Source organism: Coffea arabica, chromosome 10e (assembly GCF_036785885.1).
Source record: "Coffea arabica cultivar ET-39 chromosome 10e, Coffea Arabica ET-39 HiFi, whole genome shotgun sequence".
Lineage (NCBI taxonomy): Eukaryota > Viridiplantae > Streptophyta > Magnoliopsida > Gentianales > Rubiaceae > Coffea > Coffea arabica.
Genome location: NC_092328.1, coordinates 4769633 through 4785301, shown reverse-complemented (window position 1 = coordinate 4785301; position 15669 = coordinate 4769633). Strand labels below are relative to the sequence as shown.

Here is a 15669-nt window from a genome sequence, read left to right as displayed (position 1 = left end):
GTAAATGAGAGGTTCTGAATTCGAAACCTCCCACTTACACTAAAAAATATGTTTGGTAAAAATGAAATTGTATTAATATTAAAAATAAAAAATTTGTGAATTTATGAATAAAAATTGAAAATTTTATATAAAAATAAGCGACAATATATATAGTAGAATTGTTATAATGGTTTTAGATAGAAATATAAAATTTAGGAAGAAATTTTGAAGTTTTAAACAATTTAGAGCTAAACTATAATTTTTAGAAGGTGATATGATACAAAAAATATATATTGCATGAATTAGGGGTTGCTTTGAAATATAAAAATAAAATATAAGGATTAAATGAAAAATATAGAAAGAGTAGTCGGCGCTTGCAACTTGTGCATCTGACGAGTGGGACTGGTTTTTTTTGTTTTTTTTTCAATTGACATCAAGAATCAAACGGTTTAGTGGAAATCATTCCGGTTCATCAGTTCATTGGTTCGACTAAATGATTCAATTGGTTCCTACAAAATAAAGTGTTTTTTTTTTTATTCTATAGGATTTCAGCCTTCGCTCAATCCAGAAAACTATCCAGCTAACAATTGGTTCAACTGGTTCGATCGAGCGATCTGAGTTGGATTTCAAAACATTGCTTTTAACATTGGATAGTACTCATGCTAACTCTTTTTTTTTTTTTTTTCTCCAGTTTTAGAAACAGCCAAAAAATGAAAGGAAGGCGATTTGTACAATATATTCATGCTTACCTTTTAAAACATTGAAGGGACAGGGACAAAGGGTTAAGGTAAATTCGATGGCTTGTGACTTAGTATGAGGTTTCGCATAACCTGTCTTTTTTTCCCCCTTGCGCATTAATTGTATGATAAGCTCAGAGGGAGGTGATTGGAGATTGCCCCTACATTTTCGGGTTTTCTTCCTTATACTTATAGGTGACAAACCAATTCATTTAACTAAATTTATTCATACTCATCCATAAATAGATGGGTATGGGTATCTTATTTATTTATATATGAGTATAAATAGGTTATGTAATAATACCCATTCATTAAATGGGTATTATTAAATAATCCATCAAATTTAATTAACTCATTTAGAATTCTCTTCCCCAAGTCTCTTCTCTTCCATCACCCTTTTTTTTTTTTCAGATTTTCCACCCAATCCAATTTACACTCTTGATCAGTTATAGAAGCCCATCAACCACACGTTTCATAATGGGCAAAATTTGATTGTAGAGAACTAATGCAGTGGGCTTGGAAACATGAAATTAGATTGTAGATTGGGCTTCCAAAAAAAAAACAAGATGAAGCCATCCATGCCTCATGACAAAGGCCAACTAAGTGGGCCTAGTGCCATCGTTGGTGTTTGACAACAGAAATGCCAGGAATCCCTGAATTTAAACCTGAAAAAATCCAAAATAATCTGATTATGTAATGGAGTGGAGATAACTAATCCGCCACTATCTACAGTTTACAATCCCAGAAACGCCGTTTTGTTGCGGATTAGTACAAATGGAGAATTACATGAATGTCGTTTTGTTGCTGATTTCGCCAGTTCGGATCCTCTGTCCAAGCAGGCATGACAAACGTTTCATCTCCAACGATAGTGACTAGAGCTTGGACGACTGCTCAACAACCGGGAAGTCTACGGGCTTCGGCCGAACGCCGACCGTGAAACATAAACGACAAACAAAGACGGCGGAAATATGGAACATCATGTGTCGACATGTGTTTGGGTTGGCCCTCCACCAGACCAATCCACAGCTGCCAGGATTTTGTGCGCCTGTTCCTAGCTTTTAATTGGTAGTCGCCGGATGAACCCTCAGCCCCTTAGGCTGCTGACCATTGCAAAAGAATCTTTGTGGAGGCAGAGGTTAAGATTCAAAACTTGTTTTCTATCACTTCTCCGAATTCGTACAAGTGCACATTGCATTCGAACCTTTGTTCTAAAGGCGGTATAGTCTTATACCATGGTTCAGTTGGATCATCAGATCTATGCGAGTGTGTCGAAGTTAATTCAATCCCCATAAATTCTTCATGTCGTAGTTGGACTACCTCTTTAAAATGTGCTCGAGTAGAGATCTAATTTGTTTTTATTTTATTTTATTTTTTTGAAGCAGACGTTAGACAAACTTTATCAATACTTTTTCTCCAATTTTTTCCCCTGAAGGGTTTCTAAATTGCATACTACTATTTTACTAACCAACCCGACTGTTTTTTTTTTTTTTTTTAAAAATTTTGATGAAGTTTACACGACTTAATTTATAGAAACACAACTTTATTCACCTTAAATTTTTAATGCAAAAGCAAGCTAAAGCCTTAATAGAAACACTTCCACATTGACCTAATCTGTAAGTTGCGAACTGTTTTTAGTTGCTCTATAAGTTCTATTTTACACAAATTGGAAATAAAAAAATAAAAATTGGTATTCCATGAAAAGAAAGAATCAAAATAATCTTATAACAAATTTTGTCACATTTAAAATTATTCCTCTAACCAATCTCATTCATCTAAATTCAAATTGACTTATCTAGGCCATCAATTACAAATTTTTTTAAAAAATTTTGACCAACTAAGTTAAAACTTCGCTTCATTTGTTATGGACTATCTTAGTTTTCTTTTTTCTTTTTTTTTTAATCGTAGATAACCAAAGAAGTCTACATAAAACAACATCCAAGGTCCTCCATTAGTGATTATAAACAAATTCAAATTATTTTCATGAAGATAGGGTTCTACTTGCTCCCACTATATTAGTAGCAAATATAGCGTTCAGTGACTAGAATTGATTGAGAGTGTAAATAAATGAAGTTACTCTACTAAAACTCAACGAATAACTTGATCATAGACATGACTCGAATTCATCAGTGATTGAGTTTTTAGTCTGACTTTAAGCCATTTGATAAGGTTTTCTAGTCAAGTACGAGATGAAAAAAATTAAATTTAAGTATTCGTCGAGTCTTATCGAATACTTTTATTTATAATATTATATTTAATTATTTATTATACAATTATTAAATTTAACCAAAAAAAATTGAACTTAAGAACCCTATTAAGTTTGATTTGATCCATCTCGAACTCGAATTTAAATTCCAATTCAACAAATTCAAGCGCGAGTTTAATTATTTTTACTAGAATAGCGTGCTATTCGAACTGAACTCTACTTGATAACAACTCTACCTATTGACTAACTAGTAATTATCCGAGTTTGTTAGATTATATTCCCATGAACAGCAACAATTTGCTGTGATAAACAAGTGTGCAAGTAGATGGTTAATTGTTCAATTAAATATCTACCTCTTCCCGTTCTGGTAGTGGTATCCCACGACACGTTGACTGACAGTTCCATAGTCCGTACCAATTACAGTAACCAGAAACTGGAAAAGGAAATTCCACTACTTAAAATCTAAGCTAAGCCAACGCCAAACCAAGCAAACGAGATCCATATTCAGAAACCACGTTTCTCAACTGCCTCCTCCTCCTCCTCCACCTAAGTTCAGCGTAGCGTTGCATTTTCTACATAAAATAAAAATCTGGAAGTTTCGTAGATTTAGATCAACTGCCTGCTTCCATTAATATTCGAAAATTCAGTTACTAGCAGACTTATACTTTTGTTGTTGATCTGCCAGTAAAATGAAGTGAAGGTAGGGTTTTAAGCGAACTAGCGAAGTAGATAGATAGATAGATATTAAGCACGTTAGAGATGGAGAGCTACTTGAAGGAGAACTTCGGAGAAGTGAAGGCGAAGAACTCATCGGAAGAAGCGCTGCAGAGATGGAGGAAGTTGTGCTGGCTCGTCAAAAATCGCAAACGAAGGTTTCGATTCACGGCTAATCTGTCCAAACGCTGCGAAGTTCGTGCTATCCAACGCTCCAATCAGGTTGCTTTTTTTTTTTTTTTTTTCCGCGTTTTCCAGCTCGAGCACGGGCTCGCTCTGCTATTTTCAGTAAATAAGTAGATTCTTTTTTATGTGTTTGAGAAATTGCAGCGAAGATGTATTTTCGCCTTCTCGGTTGACTCTTTTTTTTTTTTTTTTTTAACTTCCTTAGCTGCTTTTTTTTTTCCATCAATGGAAATGCGTGGAAGACTTCAAGGGGAAATTCATTGATCTTGCCGTGCACTTAAGATCGGCTTCACAATCATACTCAATAATGTATTTATCTATTAGATTATAGTTTCGATTTTTCTATTATTTTTCAAAAGAAAAAAGGAAAAGCTAAATTAGGTCTTTTTCGAACTATAAATTGAAGCTGTAAAAGTTATTACATGTAGCAAAATGACTATACCTCATTCCCTTTTCTGGTTTTCAGGAACTTTTGTTGTTTTTTGTGGTATCTTAGAAAAGCAAGAATTATATTCCGAGGACAATTTGAAAATAGCTAGCTTAGCTAACTGTGTTGACAAATTGAGTAGCTCAGGGAACAATTGTGTTTTATTGTAGTTTATAACATTTTAAAACAATGTTTTCGGTAAAATGATCTACTAATTTGGCGTCGGCTTCTATTATTTCATATAGAACTCATATCCGGTTGTGTTTTGTGTTCTGAACTTCATTCTGAAACATTGTAGGAGAAGCTTAGAATTGCAGTGCTGGTTTCTCAAGCTGCTCTTAGTTTCATTCAAGGTACTATGATTGCTTATACTTGATGACTTGGGGTATGATAGCTTTCACATTTTGGATTAATATTTCAAAATGAATGACTCCACAGCTTTCACATTTTGGATTAATATTTCAAAATGAATGACTCCAGGCATCAGTTACACCATACCCGAGGAAGTCAAAGCGGCAGGGTTCCAAGTATGCGCTGATGAGTTAGGATCCATTGTTGAAGGCCGTAATTTGAGGAAGTTGAAGGTTCATGAAGGGGTTGAAGGTATTGTGAGGAAACTCCGTACATCAGTGCCTGATGGGATCAGCACTTCTGATGATTTAGTTGATAGGAGAAAACAAATTTATGGAATTAATAAATTTACTGAAATCCCACAGAAGGGTTTCTGGATTTTTGTTTGGGAAGCTCTTCAGGATACAACACTTATGATTCTTGCTGTATGTGCGCTTATCTCTTTGATTGTTGGGATAGCTACAGAGGGCTGGCCAAAGGGTGCACATGATGGACTTGGAATTGTTGCCAGTATCCTGCTAGTAGTTTTCGTGACAGCAACTAGTGATTATAAACAGTCGTTACAATTTAAGGATTTGGATAAGGAAAAGAAAAAGATAACTGTTCATGTTACTAGAAATGGATACAGGCAGAAGATTTCGATATATGATTTACTTCCCGGTGATATTGTTCACCTATCTATAGGTGATCAGGTCCCAGCAGATGGACTGTTTCTTTCAGGATACTCTTTGTTGATAGACGAATCGAGCCTAACAGGAGAGAGTGAACCAATTAATGTTACTGCTGAAAATCCTTTTCTCCTCTCTGGAACTAAGGTGCAAGATGGATCCTGCAAAATGCTTGTTACTACTGTCGGAATGAGAACTCAGTGGGGTAAATTGATGGCCACCCTCAGTGAAGGAGGAGATGATGAGACACCACTGCAAGTGAAGTTGAATGGAGTAGCAACCGTTATTGGAAAAATAGGATTATTTTTTGCTGTTATCACGTTTTCTGTCCTGGTGCAAGGACTGTTAAGCCGCAAATTAAGAGAAGGGTCACGCTGGAGCTGGGCTGGGGATGATGCCGTGGAAATGCTTGAATATTTTGCTATTGCAGTTACAATTGTTGTGGTTGCTGTTCCTGAGGGTTTACCTTTAGCTGTCACACTAAGCCTAGCATTTGCCATGAAGAAGATGATGAATGATAAAGCACTAGTTCGTCATTTGGCTGCTTGTGAGACTATGGGATCTGCCACAACTATTTGTAGTGACAAGACTGGTACGCTAACTACTAACCATATGACTGTTGTAAAAACTTGCATTTGCGGTACAGTTTTTAGCTCTCTGGAGCCTTCAAATATCTGCTCTGGAATTCCTGATTCTGTTGTCCAAATTCTGCTTCAATCTATCTTTTTCAATACTGGAGGAGATGTAGTAAAGTGTGAAGGGGGAAAAATAGAAATATTGGGAACACCCACTGAAACTGCGCTCTTGGAATTCGGTCTTTCACTTGGTGGGAATTTTCAGGCTGAGAGACAAGCATCTAAACTTGTGAAAGTTGAACCATTTAACTCTGTGAAGAAGCGTATGGGCGTGGTATTGGAGCTTCAGGAAGGAGATTTCAGGGCACACTGTAAAGGTGCATCTGAAATAATATTGGCTGCATGTGACAAGGTCCTGAACAAAGAAGGAGAGATTGTTCCCCTAGATGAAGCATCCATTAGTCATCTCAAAGATACAATTGAACAATTTGCTTCTGAGGCTCTTCGAACCTTATGCCTTGCTTACAAGGAAATTGGAAGTGAAGTTTCGGCTGAAAACCCAATCCCTTTTGAGGGCTATACTTGTATAGGGATTATAGGTATTAAAGATCCTGTACGTCCTGGTGTTAAGGAGTCTGTTGCAACTTGTAGGTCAGCTGGGATTACTGTGCGGATGGTCACAGGCGACAACATAAATACTGCCAAGGCAATTGCTAGAGAGTGTGGGATTTTGACTGACGAGGGCATAGCAATTGAAGGCCCTGACTTTCGATTGAAGAGTGAGGAAGAGTTGCAAGAAATCATCCCTAAATTACAGGTGCTTTTTTGTTGTAATTTAGTCCTCTTGTTCCGTCACCTAATATTGATGTAGTCACGTTAATGGCCCTCGGCATCCACAATAGAACTATTATGATCAATAGTAAGAAATCAGGTTAGTTTTTAAGAGAAATTGTCTACCTGGATTTGCAGAAGTTGTGTGCTAGAATCTTTGTTGCTCCCATTAGCGAGGCTAAAATTGGCAATTTAGTGGGGTGTTAAATCCTATTAGTAATGAAAACCTCCCATCTCTACCTTGCAATAATGAAAAACTCCATCATCTGCGACTAGCTGTTTGCTTTCATTGACAACTATAATTGGCTTCATGCACTGCCGAATGCCTTAGGGAACTATATCAGATTCATGTCTATTGACAGGTCATGGCTCGTTCTTCACCAATGGATAAGCACACCCTTGTGAGACATTTGCGCACCACATTTCAAGATGTTGTTGCTGTGACTGGAGATGGTACAAATGATGCTCCTGCACTTCATGAAGCAGATATAGGGCTTGCAATGGGCATATCTGGAACTGAGGTGATGCTTAATGCCTGAAATGTTTTTCTCCAGCAGCTACGTGCAGCTTGTTCGATTCTTTTTTAAGACAATTTCTAGAACTACATTACTGATTTATCTCAAGCGCTAATTTAGAATTTTCTGTAAACTAGTAATGGACATTCTTTTAGAAAGGACAGTGATATGGCATACGTTCTGTTTATCGAATGCTCAATAATCCAAAGTCAAGCAGTTTATTCCTGGGTATTATGTGGAGAACTTTGATTTTATTCTTAGGTAATACATTCTTGAACTTTTGTCGTGATTTTTTCTGTCCCATTAATTTTACTCTTGGAGTTCAACTAGCCTTATATTTTGATTTTTTAACATAAGGTTCATTGTCTTGTTCTGTCTTTTGAAGCTTCTATTGCAATAACTTTTTTTGGGGGGGGGGTGTTGGGGAAGAACTTCTATTGCAATATTCAGCCTCACTTTTGCTGCAACTAGATTTATTCACTTAAAATTTGTCCCACCTTAACTTAGTAAAATGTGATTATTCAAAAATGAAACATATAAATCATCCTCGATCAATCTAGTGGCAGTTCCAGTTAGTCTGCTTTTGTATCTACCTTTGGCATTGTGAGATAGGTTAGGCGGGCAATCTTTTTGACACGTCACTGTGCTGATTCAAAAATTCCAGGTAGCTAAAGAGAGCGCTGATGTCATCATTCTCGATGATAATTTCTCCACAATTGTGACTGTTGCCAAATGGGGACGTTCGGTTTACGTAAACATTCAGAAGTTTGTGCAGTTTCAGTTGACTGTAAATGTGGTTGCCCTAATTGTCAACTTTTCTTCAGCCTGTTTGACAGGTAGACGTTTTTATCCATCTCCACCTGAGATTCCTCTTATAGAAGATCATGTAATCCTTGTGTTGAACTTTTTTTTGTTCTACTTTTGTGTGGTGGCATTGTGGTATGGTATCAGGCAATGCTCCTCTCACAGCTGTCCAGCTTCTATGGGTCAACATGATCATGGATACACTAGGAGCACTTGCTCTAGCCACAGAGCCTCCAAATGGTGACTTGATGAAGCGACCTCCCGTAGGAAGGAAAGGAAACTTTATTAGCAATGTCATGTGGAGGAATATCTTGGGGCAATCAATATATCAGTTCGTGATCATATGGTATCTTCAGACATCAGGGAAATCAGTTTTCCATCTTGATGGCTCTGATTCTGATTTGATTCTGAATACCCTCATATTCAACTCATTTGTCTTTTGCCAGGTATGCTCAAGGGCTTATTCAAGTATAGGATGATATGCAGGGACTTCGTCCCTGTTGCTTTAGAATTCTGGAGCATGACTAGAACGATAACCATTTTAGCAAATAGTGGAATTGAATGTGGTTAAACCACTAAGCTTTCATTAATTCAAGTTCATGACTATTTTTCAAGGAACACTGAATTGATAGAAGGTTTTTCCCTCGCTCTCACTCTCATCACTCCCCCCACCCCCCTCCCCCAAAACAAGAGAGAGTAATAATTGTTAAAGCAGCATGGTATGTCATCCAGCAGGTAGGTAGTGCAAGTTGATTTTTATTTCTTGCTGACTCTATCTCCTGATTTTGGTTTAAAGAAAGATGAGCGTTGCTGTCCACATAAATCTACCTAATGGTAGCAACTAAAATAGCTCATTGTTTGGCAGAATACATCCTGATGATCATGATTAGTCTGTGGTGGGATTCTGTTTAAAACTTCTTGTGTTATTAATTCAAATCGATCATTACTTTTTCTTGCAGGTTTTCAATGAGATTAGCTCCAGAGAAATGGAGAACATAAATGTCTTCAAAGGCATACTGAAGAACTATGTTTTTGTAGCTGTGATCAGCTGCACGGTCCTCTTCCAAATTATAATTGTTGAATTTCTTGGTACTTTTGCAAACACTTCCCCTCTTACTTGGCAGCAGTGGTTTGCAAGTGTGTGCTTGGGATTTCTTGGAATGCCAATAGCCGCTGCTATAAAGATGATCCCTGTTGGATCAAATTGAAGCATGATGGAGAGAATTCCACTGACAATTTTGCCCAACCTTGGATTTGGAGTGTGCTTCAGAATGTCTATGTTTCTGCACTAGGGGAGCACCGACTACATTTCTGATACATAGAAGCAATAGAACAGAAATTTTATCAAAGGCCACATTTCAAATTGCTTAATATGTGGTCTACTCATCTTTTAGGAACAATTTCTACATCCTTATAAGCTTCTTTTGGGTTGCATTTATAAACTACTCCAGGGAAGGCTAAAAGGACTAACATGAATGAATTTTTGAATGAACAATCTCTTCCTGAATGAATTTTTGAAGGTTTAGGACTACGTTTCCCTTTTCCCTCTCAGATTCTTTGGAAGCAGTACCTTCTTACAGATGAATATTTGCCCTATATGACTGTTCAAGTATCCTGTGGTTTTTCGTCTGTTCCTTCGTGTTAGCTAAGTCCTGTTGTCTATACCATTCTTGCTTGTGCACTTTTTAGTGATTCATTAGAGTAATTCTTGACCTTCGTGCCCATCCCTGAAAATTTGTGTGTTATTGTAGAATGTAGAAGACACGTATAGTTTTGGTTTACCTTCGTGTTCCTTCATGCTGTTTCTAAATTTAAAACCGGGCGAACGGCTTTAGCCTGCTTATTTGTTTTGGTTTAGTAAGAGAATTGGAAATTGGTCGGAGTGAAATTTCTGACTGAAAAAACACAAAATCACAGTTTAAATGGACCTGTTTTGCGGACCTCAACCCATTATAATGATAGGCTACAAGCGTTTGCTCCAAATCTAACTCGACGGATTGAGGAAAGATCTAGTTTATTACCTGAGGGAGATTTCAGCCACTTTCTGCAGAAAACTCGCGAAAATTGTCCAGACACGCTTGAGGTTGAGGGATGGAATGCAATACGATTGGAATCTTTTTCTTTTTGGCTTCTGGACAATAATAAGTTAGTAGCAACCAGCACCATTCATTATATATGGAGAACCGCGTCCTTCAGTCAATGTCACATAGCACATCAATAAAAGTCACATCAAAAGTGTTTTCATGGCCTTTCCCTTCGAGGTCTCCAGGTACTAAAGAGTCTTGGCTATGTTTTCTTAATTACGAGGGGTTGGTAATTACCATTGATCATGCAAAATTCAACAAAAGGATGAACACTGGTAACCGGCCTTCTGCTCAAGCCGGTAAAAGAGAGTGGTATCTTCTGTATAGCTTTCCATGCTACAAGATTTGTTATATCATCAAGTATTTCGTGCGTATAATATGAAACAAACAACTTCTTGTGCAGGCGAAGTATTTCTGATAGGTCTTAGCACTCGAAGACAAAGAGGTGGACCAGTCCGGCGGATAAATATATGCACAATTATTATGCGTTGTACCATATGAGGTAAGGCTGCCGGTTGCTGCCGCTCTAAGGTCTAGTCTTGGCAACAAAGAAGGCAGCTATCTGCTGAGAGGAGACCAGGCCAGACGTGTACCAAAAGCTTCTCACATGGTGGATATCTGAAGGTCCAACCATACAAAATCATCCCAAGTTTCAATTGGACTATATGCTATGCTAAAAGCAACAAAGTTCGATTGATTTAAAACAAAAAAAAAAAAAAAATCGGTAGGGGATGAGTGAAATTTAAGATGAAGCCAAGGGAAAGGGGATTAGAACTCAAGATATATCTAAATCCTGGAATCTCAATCTCAATCACTAAACCAAACCCTGCTGGCCGCTAGTTTGATTGCTTAAACACAAGTCATGCAGAATTTCTAATTTGTGGTGGACTAATTTGGTTGCTTAAATATATGTCTTGTAGAATAATCCAATGACCACCTCAACAACAAAAACGAAAAAAGCAGAGAAGAACGGAAGGGCCAGTTCAGAAGCATCCTCCTCAGAGATTCATATACGGGCGTTGATTTGCATGGACTGGACTCGTTCTCGAAGCACTTTTTGCAAGGATAAAGGGAAAAAAGACCAGAGAAAAAGGGACCTTTGTTCTTTTCCCCACCATCTTGGCTCATTACAGTTTCAGCATGCATGGAGGAAGTTTCACTTGGTTTAGAGGTACAAATTCCCCACTGCATCCTATGTCACTGAAAGCCTCAATTTTGCTGGGCAATTTGCAGTTACGGACGTTAAACTAACGCAAAGGCTGTCTTAGAAATGCAAGACCAAACAACTTTGATATTTGATTTGAAATTGCTTCATAGCCCCTGGCATTCAACATTCTTGGGGCATGAAATTCGTGAGGTGAAAGAAGACGATCTCTTTCAGAAACAAATCCCAAACGACTAAGCAACTTTGCCCCATAACAACAACATGTGACGTTGGCTTTACTTCATTGACAGATAACGAAGTACACAGGATCAAATACCTGCTCTAGTGAAATTCCACCCGTTTCCACAACAAAGTGTGTCGCTTTTCTTCAGGCTTCACCACTCGGCAAAACCCCATAGAGCCTATCGAAAAAAAAACAGCAGGACCCGTTTCGAAAGCGTCATGCTACAAACATTCAAACCAATCCAATAAAATCCATCACTTTACAAAAGCTTCTTTTGAGTTCTGATGGCCAACATGCAACATTTAGATGCATCTAATCACACGATAAACAGCCATTCTAACCCCACTCGATTGCCCTTCTTTCTCCCAAGTCTTTTTGGCTTTCAGCCTTTCAAAGACTCGAGAAAGAAGCATCCCAAGCACACCCTTAAAAAGTTAGGCTTGCCGGAGATACATATCCAACAATAACCAAAAAGATAAAGAAAAACAACAACCAAATCAATAGGTACAAGTGTCCATATCAAGAATGACTCTTAAAAGTGATCTTGATTCTTGAAGCACTCCTCCTCTTTCAAACTTATGAGCTGTGAACCTTGACTTCAAATAAGCTTTTTTCATGCTGCACCAAAGTATGCTTTTTTGTTTCGTTTTTTTTTTTTCTTTTCCTCTCATATGTTCTCCTTTATTTTGCAGTAGTTCGTGAGACATCTAATCACATTCATATCATATACTGTGATGTAACGGAAGAACAACAAATCACCATCAACCTCACCAATTAAATTGCAATTCATATAGATGTCCATAGGCGTAACGCGAGCAAACTTTGCTTTCTTTTCCCCGCCAAACCACGTTTAAAAGATTTCTCTAGCCTTGTCGTTTACTATCAGGCATTTTAACGTTTTGATCACCCTCATCAGTGAAAGTAAGGCTCTTTCTTTTAGCACTAAGGCCAGAGCTAGCAATGGAAGAGTTCTCCAAAACATCATTCGACGTTCTTCGCAACTGAATTGGTGTTAATGGAGGAGATCTTATGCTGCTGGACGTGTCTAGTTCCTTCATTTGATTATAAAACGATATTATATCTTCCTGCCAAAAAAAGAATAGTAATTAGGACACAAACGCCAACCATCAAACTCAGAGGAATTCTAAATAAACTAGTATAAACTAGGGAGGAGTCTGACAATTTTTAGAAAACCACTGGAGGATAAGGCGTTGATCTTAAGCTCCAAAGACTCTCTTGATAATCTTTGGTCCAACATCCACAATGTTGCTGCTGCTGCTATTGTAGACGGTCTATCATGGATTAGATTGGCATCTGCCATATGAAGCAAAACTAATGTCAGCAATTAATTGAAACCAAAAGATTTGGACTTGGAACAAAACTCAAAAATAGAAGATAAACTTACTTCTTATTGCAACAGGGATGATCTCAATTACTCTGGAAACCGCGTCTCTCAATTGGTTGTTCTTGCAAAGTTTTGATACGAAATAAGGGGTGAAGGTGTAAGGAGTAGCTATTGCCATTCTCCACTCCAATGTATCTAATATTAAAATCTCCATTCTCCTTATCACTTTGCCTTCAAAATTGTAATCCTCCCCTGGAAATTCTGATAATAGGGGTACTCTGCATTCTTCCATTTTTGCGGCCAATGACAAACAAGCAATTGCTAGCAGACGTATTGCCCAATATTTCTCGCCCTGTATAGAACGAGCAAAGACGATGAAAACCCATAAATGAAAGATCAATAGAGAAGAACAAGGAAGTTGTGCCCGGAAAGGGGAAGGGAGACAGCGAGACAGTGTCTCTAAAACCACTGGAGTACATGGGGTTCTAACAGAATCAGAATTTGAGATGAAATGATACCTCAATAAGCCTTCTTGAAAGAAATTTGTCAAGATATGTGACTGCCAAGAAAGCTGTTTGGATTTTAAATCCAAATGATGCATTGGTCTGCGTTAAAGATTGTAGAAGGTTAGACTCATCCATCACAATTAATACAATTAATGCATAATCCATCAAGATTGAGACTTGAAAGACTAATAATCCATCAAGATTGAGACTCGAAAGACTGACACTCAGAATATATTGGATGGCATCCAAACGAGCTTCTTTAATCCAATTACTAATGTATGCGCATTCTTGTTCTTGAAGTACAGGTCCATTGCCGCTAATCTCTTCTCGGAGCAACATCTCTACGTACTCAGCATCATCATCATCATCTTCTTCTTCTTCTTCTTTCCCCGCATTTGATATGTAATCACCAATTGTACCACCACCATCATTTAAGACATTCTCACTTTCTTCTCGGCATAGTAGACTTGAAGGAGATGAAAATGCATCCTGAGAATTTTGCATGTGTATTTGCCTTTCTTTCAGTTGTGAGTGTTGTGTGAAAGCGTCAACGGAAATCGGAAAGAATGCTCGAAAGGGTACCAAGACCTATGCAGTAGGTATATACTAGTGTGGTTGCTATCGAGATGAGGTTAGGATGCAGTTTTGATGCCGATTAGGATGTGATAGTTTTTTCTTCTTTTTTGGGGGTTAATATACGTGAGTTATTTGCTAAAGATTAACAAACGGTTTCAACAGAAATAAAAATATGGAAAATCTAGCAAAAAGCTAAATTCAGGGAAACGTAAAATGGGGCATGAATGTCGGTAGCAAAGAAGTAAGCAAGAGATGGAGTGGTGGAAGTGGAGGTGGAGGTGGTGCTGAGGAGGAGGTGGAGGAGGGTGGGGATTATTATTGTTATTATTACTATTTTTTTATAAAAAAAAAGAAAAAAAAATTGGGTCAAATTGAAGATGTAGAGGGCGACAACTGGGCTTTGACTGTAGAAGTGAGATGGGCGAGGGGCTGAAGGGATGGGATTGCTGAGTTTGAGGGGAACGAGGGAATTTTAGCTTAAAACCGTGGGATGGATGGATCGTGGATGGGACTGGTAGTGGCGCGTGACACGACGTGCCCTTTGATTACTTAAGAATTGCTGAAACGTGGCAAGGTTTGTTTTGGGGTCCACATTCAGGTTTTAGTACTTCTGTGAATGGCTGAAAGATGGGGCCGGTTTCTCTTGTTACCCCCAGTCCAGTAGTGTTGTCGCATGACTAGTCAAAGGTTACCATGTAAGCAATCTCAAAATTGATTTCTGGTAGAAATTGTAGGCAAACTCCCCCGGCGGCATGACGTAATTCAACAGGACTTCTTTTTTTTTTTTTTTTTTTATATATATAAAAGTTTGGATGAGTTTAGTTTCGATAATTATCACGGCATTAGGATATGCCTCCAAAAACATTATTATTGTGAGTTCGACTCTAATCATTATCACGACAAAAACACATCTCAGAAAACAAATTCTTATATATCAACCTTCAATATATCGCATATAGGAGATTTTTATATATTATCCATTAACATATAGTTTATCTTAATAATAGGATTCGAACACATAATTTTTTATATAGAAGTGGCCTGATTTTATCAACTGAGCCAATATGTGTTAACACTTCTATGCATGATTTGGCTTGCCTTTCTCTTTCTATTTTCTTCTTTGTCAATGACTTGTTTCATCGAACGCATTTATTGCTTTTCTTTCTCCGTCTCGAGTCTTGACTCTACAGTGTTCTTTCCTTCATTATCTGGCCGAGTATCACTTGTTCCTGCAGCTTTCGACGAGCTCAACTGCAGATTAAAATGTAGATTAAATGTTTCCAAGACTTAATTGAGGTGATAGAGACAATAATTATATAAACTTTTGGAGCCGGGGGATTGGGTGGTACGGGAGTATAAGTAAAAGATTTCGGGTTCGACACTCCCCTCCATTTACATTAAAAAAAAAGTAGATGACTATTCTTTTTTCCCTGATAAAGTTTGAAGTCTTTCTCCACATAAAAAAAAGGGTCCTAATCAAATAGATATAAAAATCAATCTTCTACCAAACCTAAAATTTTAATCTTGATTAAATGCTAATTCATATTAAGTAGTTCTCCAATGTAGCTTTATGATTTCATTTATTTAAGCTAGTAGTTGATGACTTTCTACTAAGTCTGCTAAATAATAATGCTAAAACATCCAAGAAGTTAAAAATTAGAATAGAGTAGCTAGCTTGGTTGCCACTTAGTGCAGTAATACAGTATGTCTACCATGTAATTCGTGCCTCTTTTTTTTTTTTTTTTTACTCAATTATCTCATTTTATCAAAAATTTAGTAC

General features: G+C 37.5%; 2 protein-coding genes across 2 annotated transcripts; one reads left to right on the top strand and one right to left on the bottom strand.

The window, feature by feature from the left end:
• Window positions 1-3249: 3249 nt before the first annotated feature.
• LOC113711037 (calcium-transporting ATPase 1) lies at window positions 3250-9521 on the top strand. Its single transcript, XM_027234171.2, has 7 exons — window positions 3250-3855; window positions 4545-4599; window positions 4727-6657; window positions 7034-7192; window positions 7851-8022; window positions 8138-8436; window positions 8950-9521. Exons 1-7 carry the CDS (start codon window positions 3679-3681, stop codon window positions 9196-9198), a joined length of 3042 nt encoding a protein of 1013 aa, XP_027089972.1. The 5' UTR covers window positions 3250-3678; the 3' UTR covers window positions 9199-9521.
• Window positions 9522-11681: 2160 nt separating this feature from the next.
• LOC113711038 (cyclin-D5-1-like) lies at window positions 11682-14294 on the bottom strand. The gene is made up of 5 exons (XM_027234173.2): window positions 13536-14294; window positions 13326-13412; window positions 12868-13159; window positions 12643-12776; window positions 11682-12547 (listed from the first exon to the last, which is right to left on the bottom strand). The coding sequence occupies exons 1-5, from the start codon at window positions 13815-13817 to the stop codon at window positions 12326-12328; spliced, it is 1017 nt and encodes a 338-aa protein (XP_027089974.1). The 5' UTR covers window positions 13818-14294; the 3' UTR covers window positions 11682-12325.
• Window positions 14295-15669: the final 1375 nt, after the last annotated feature.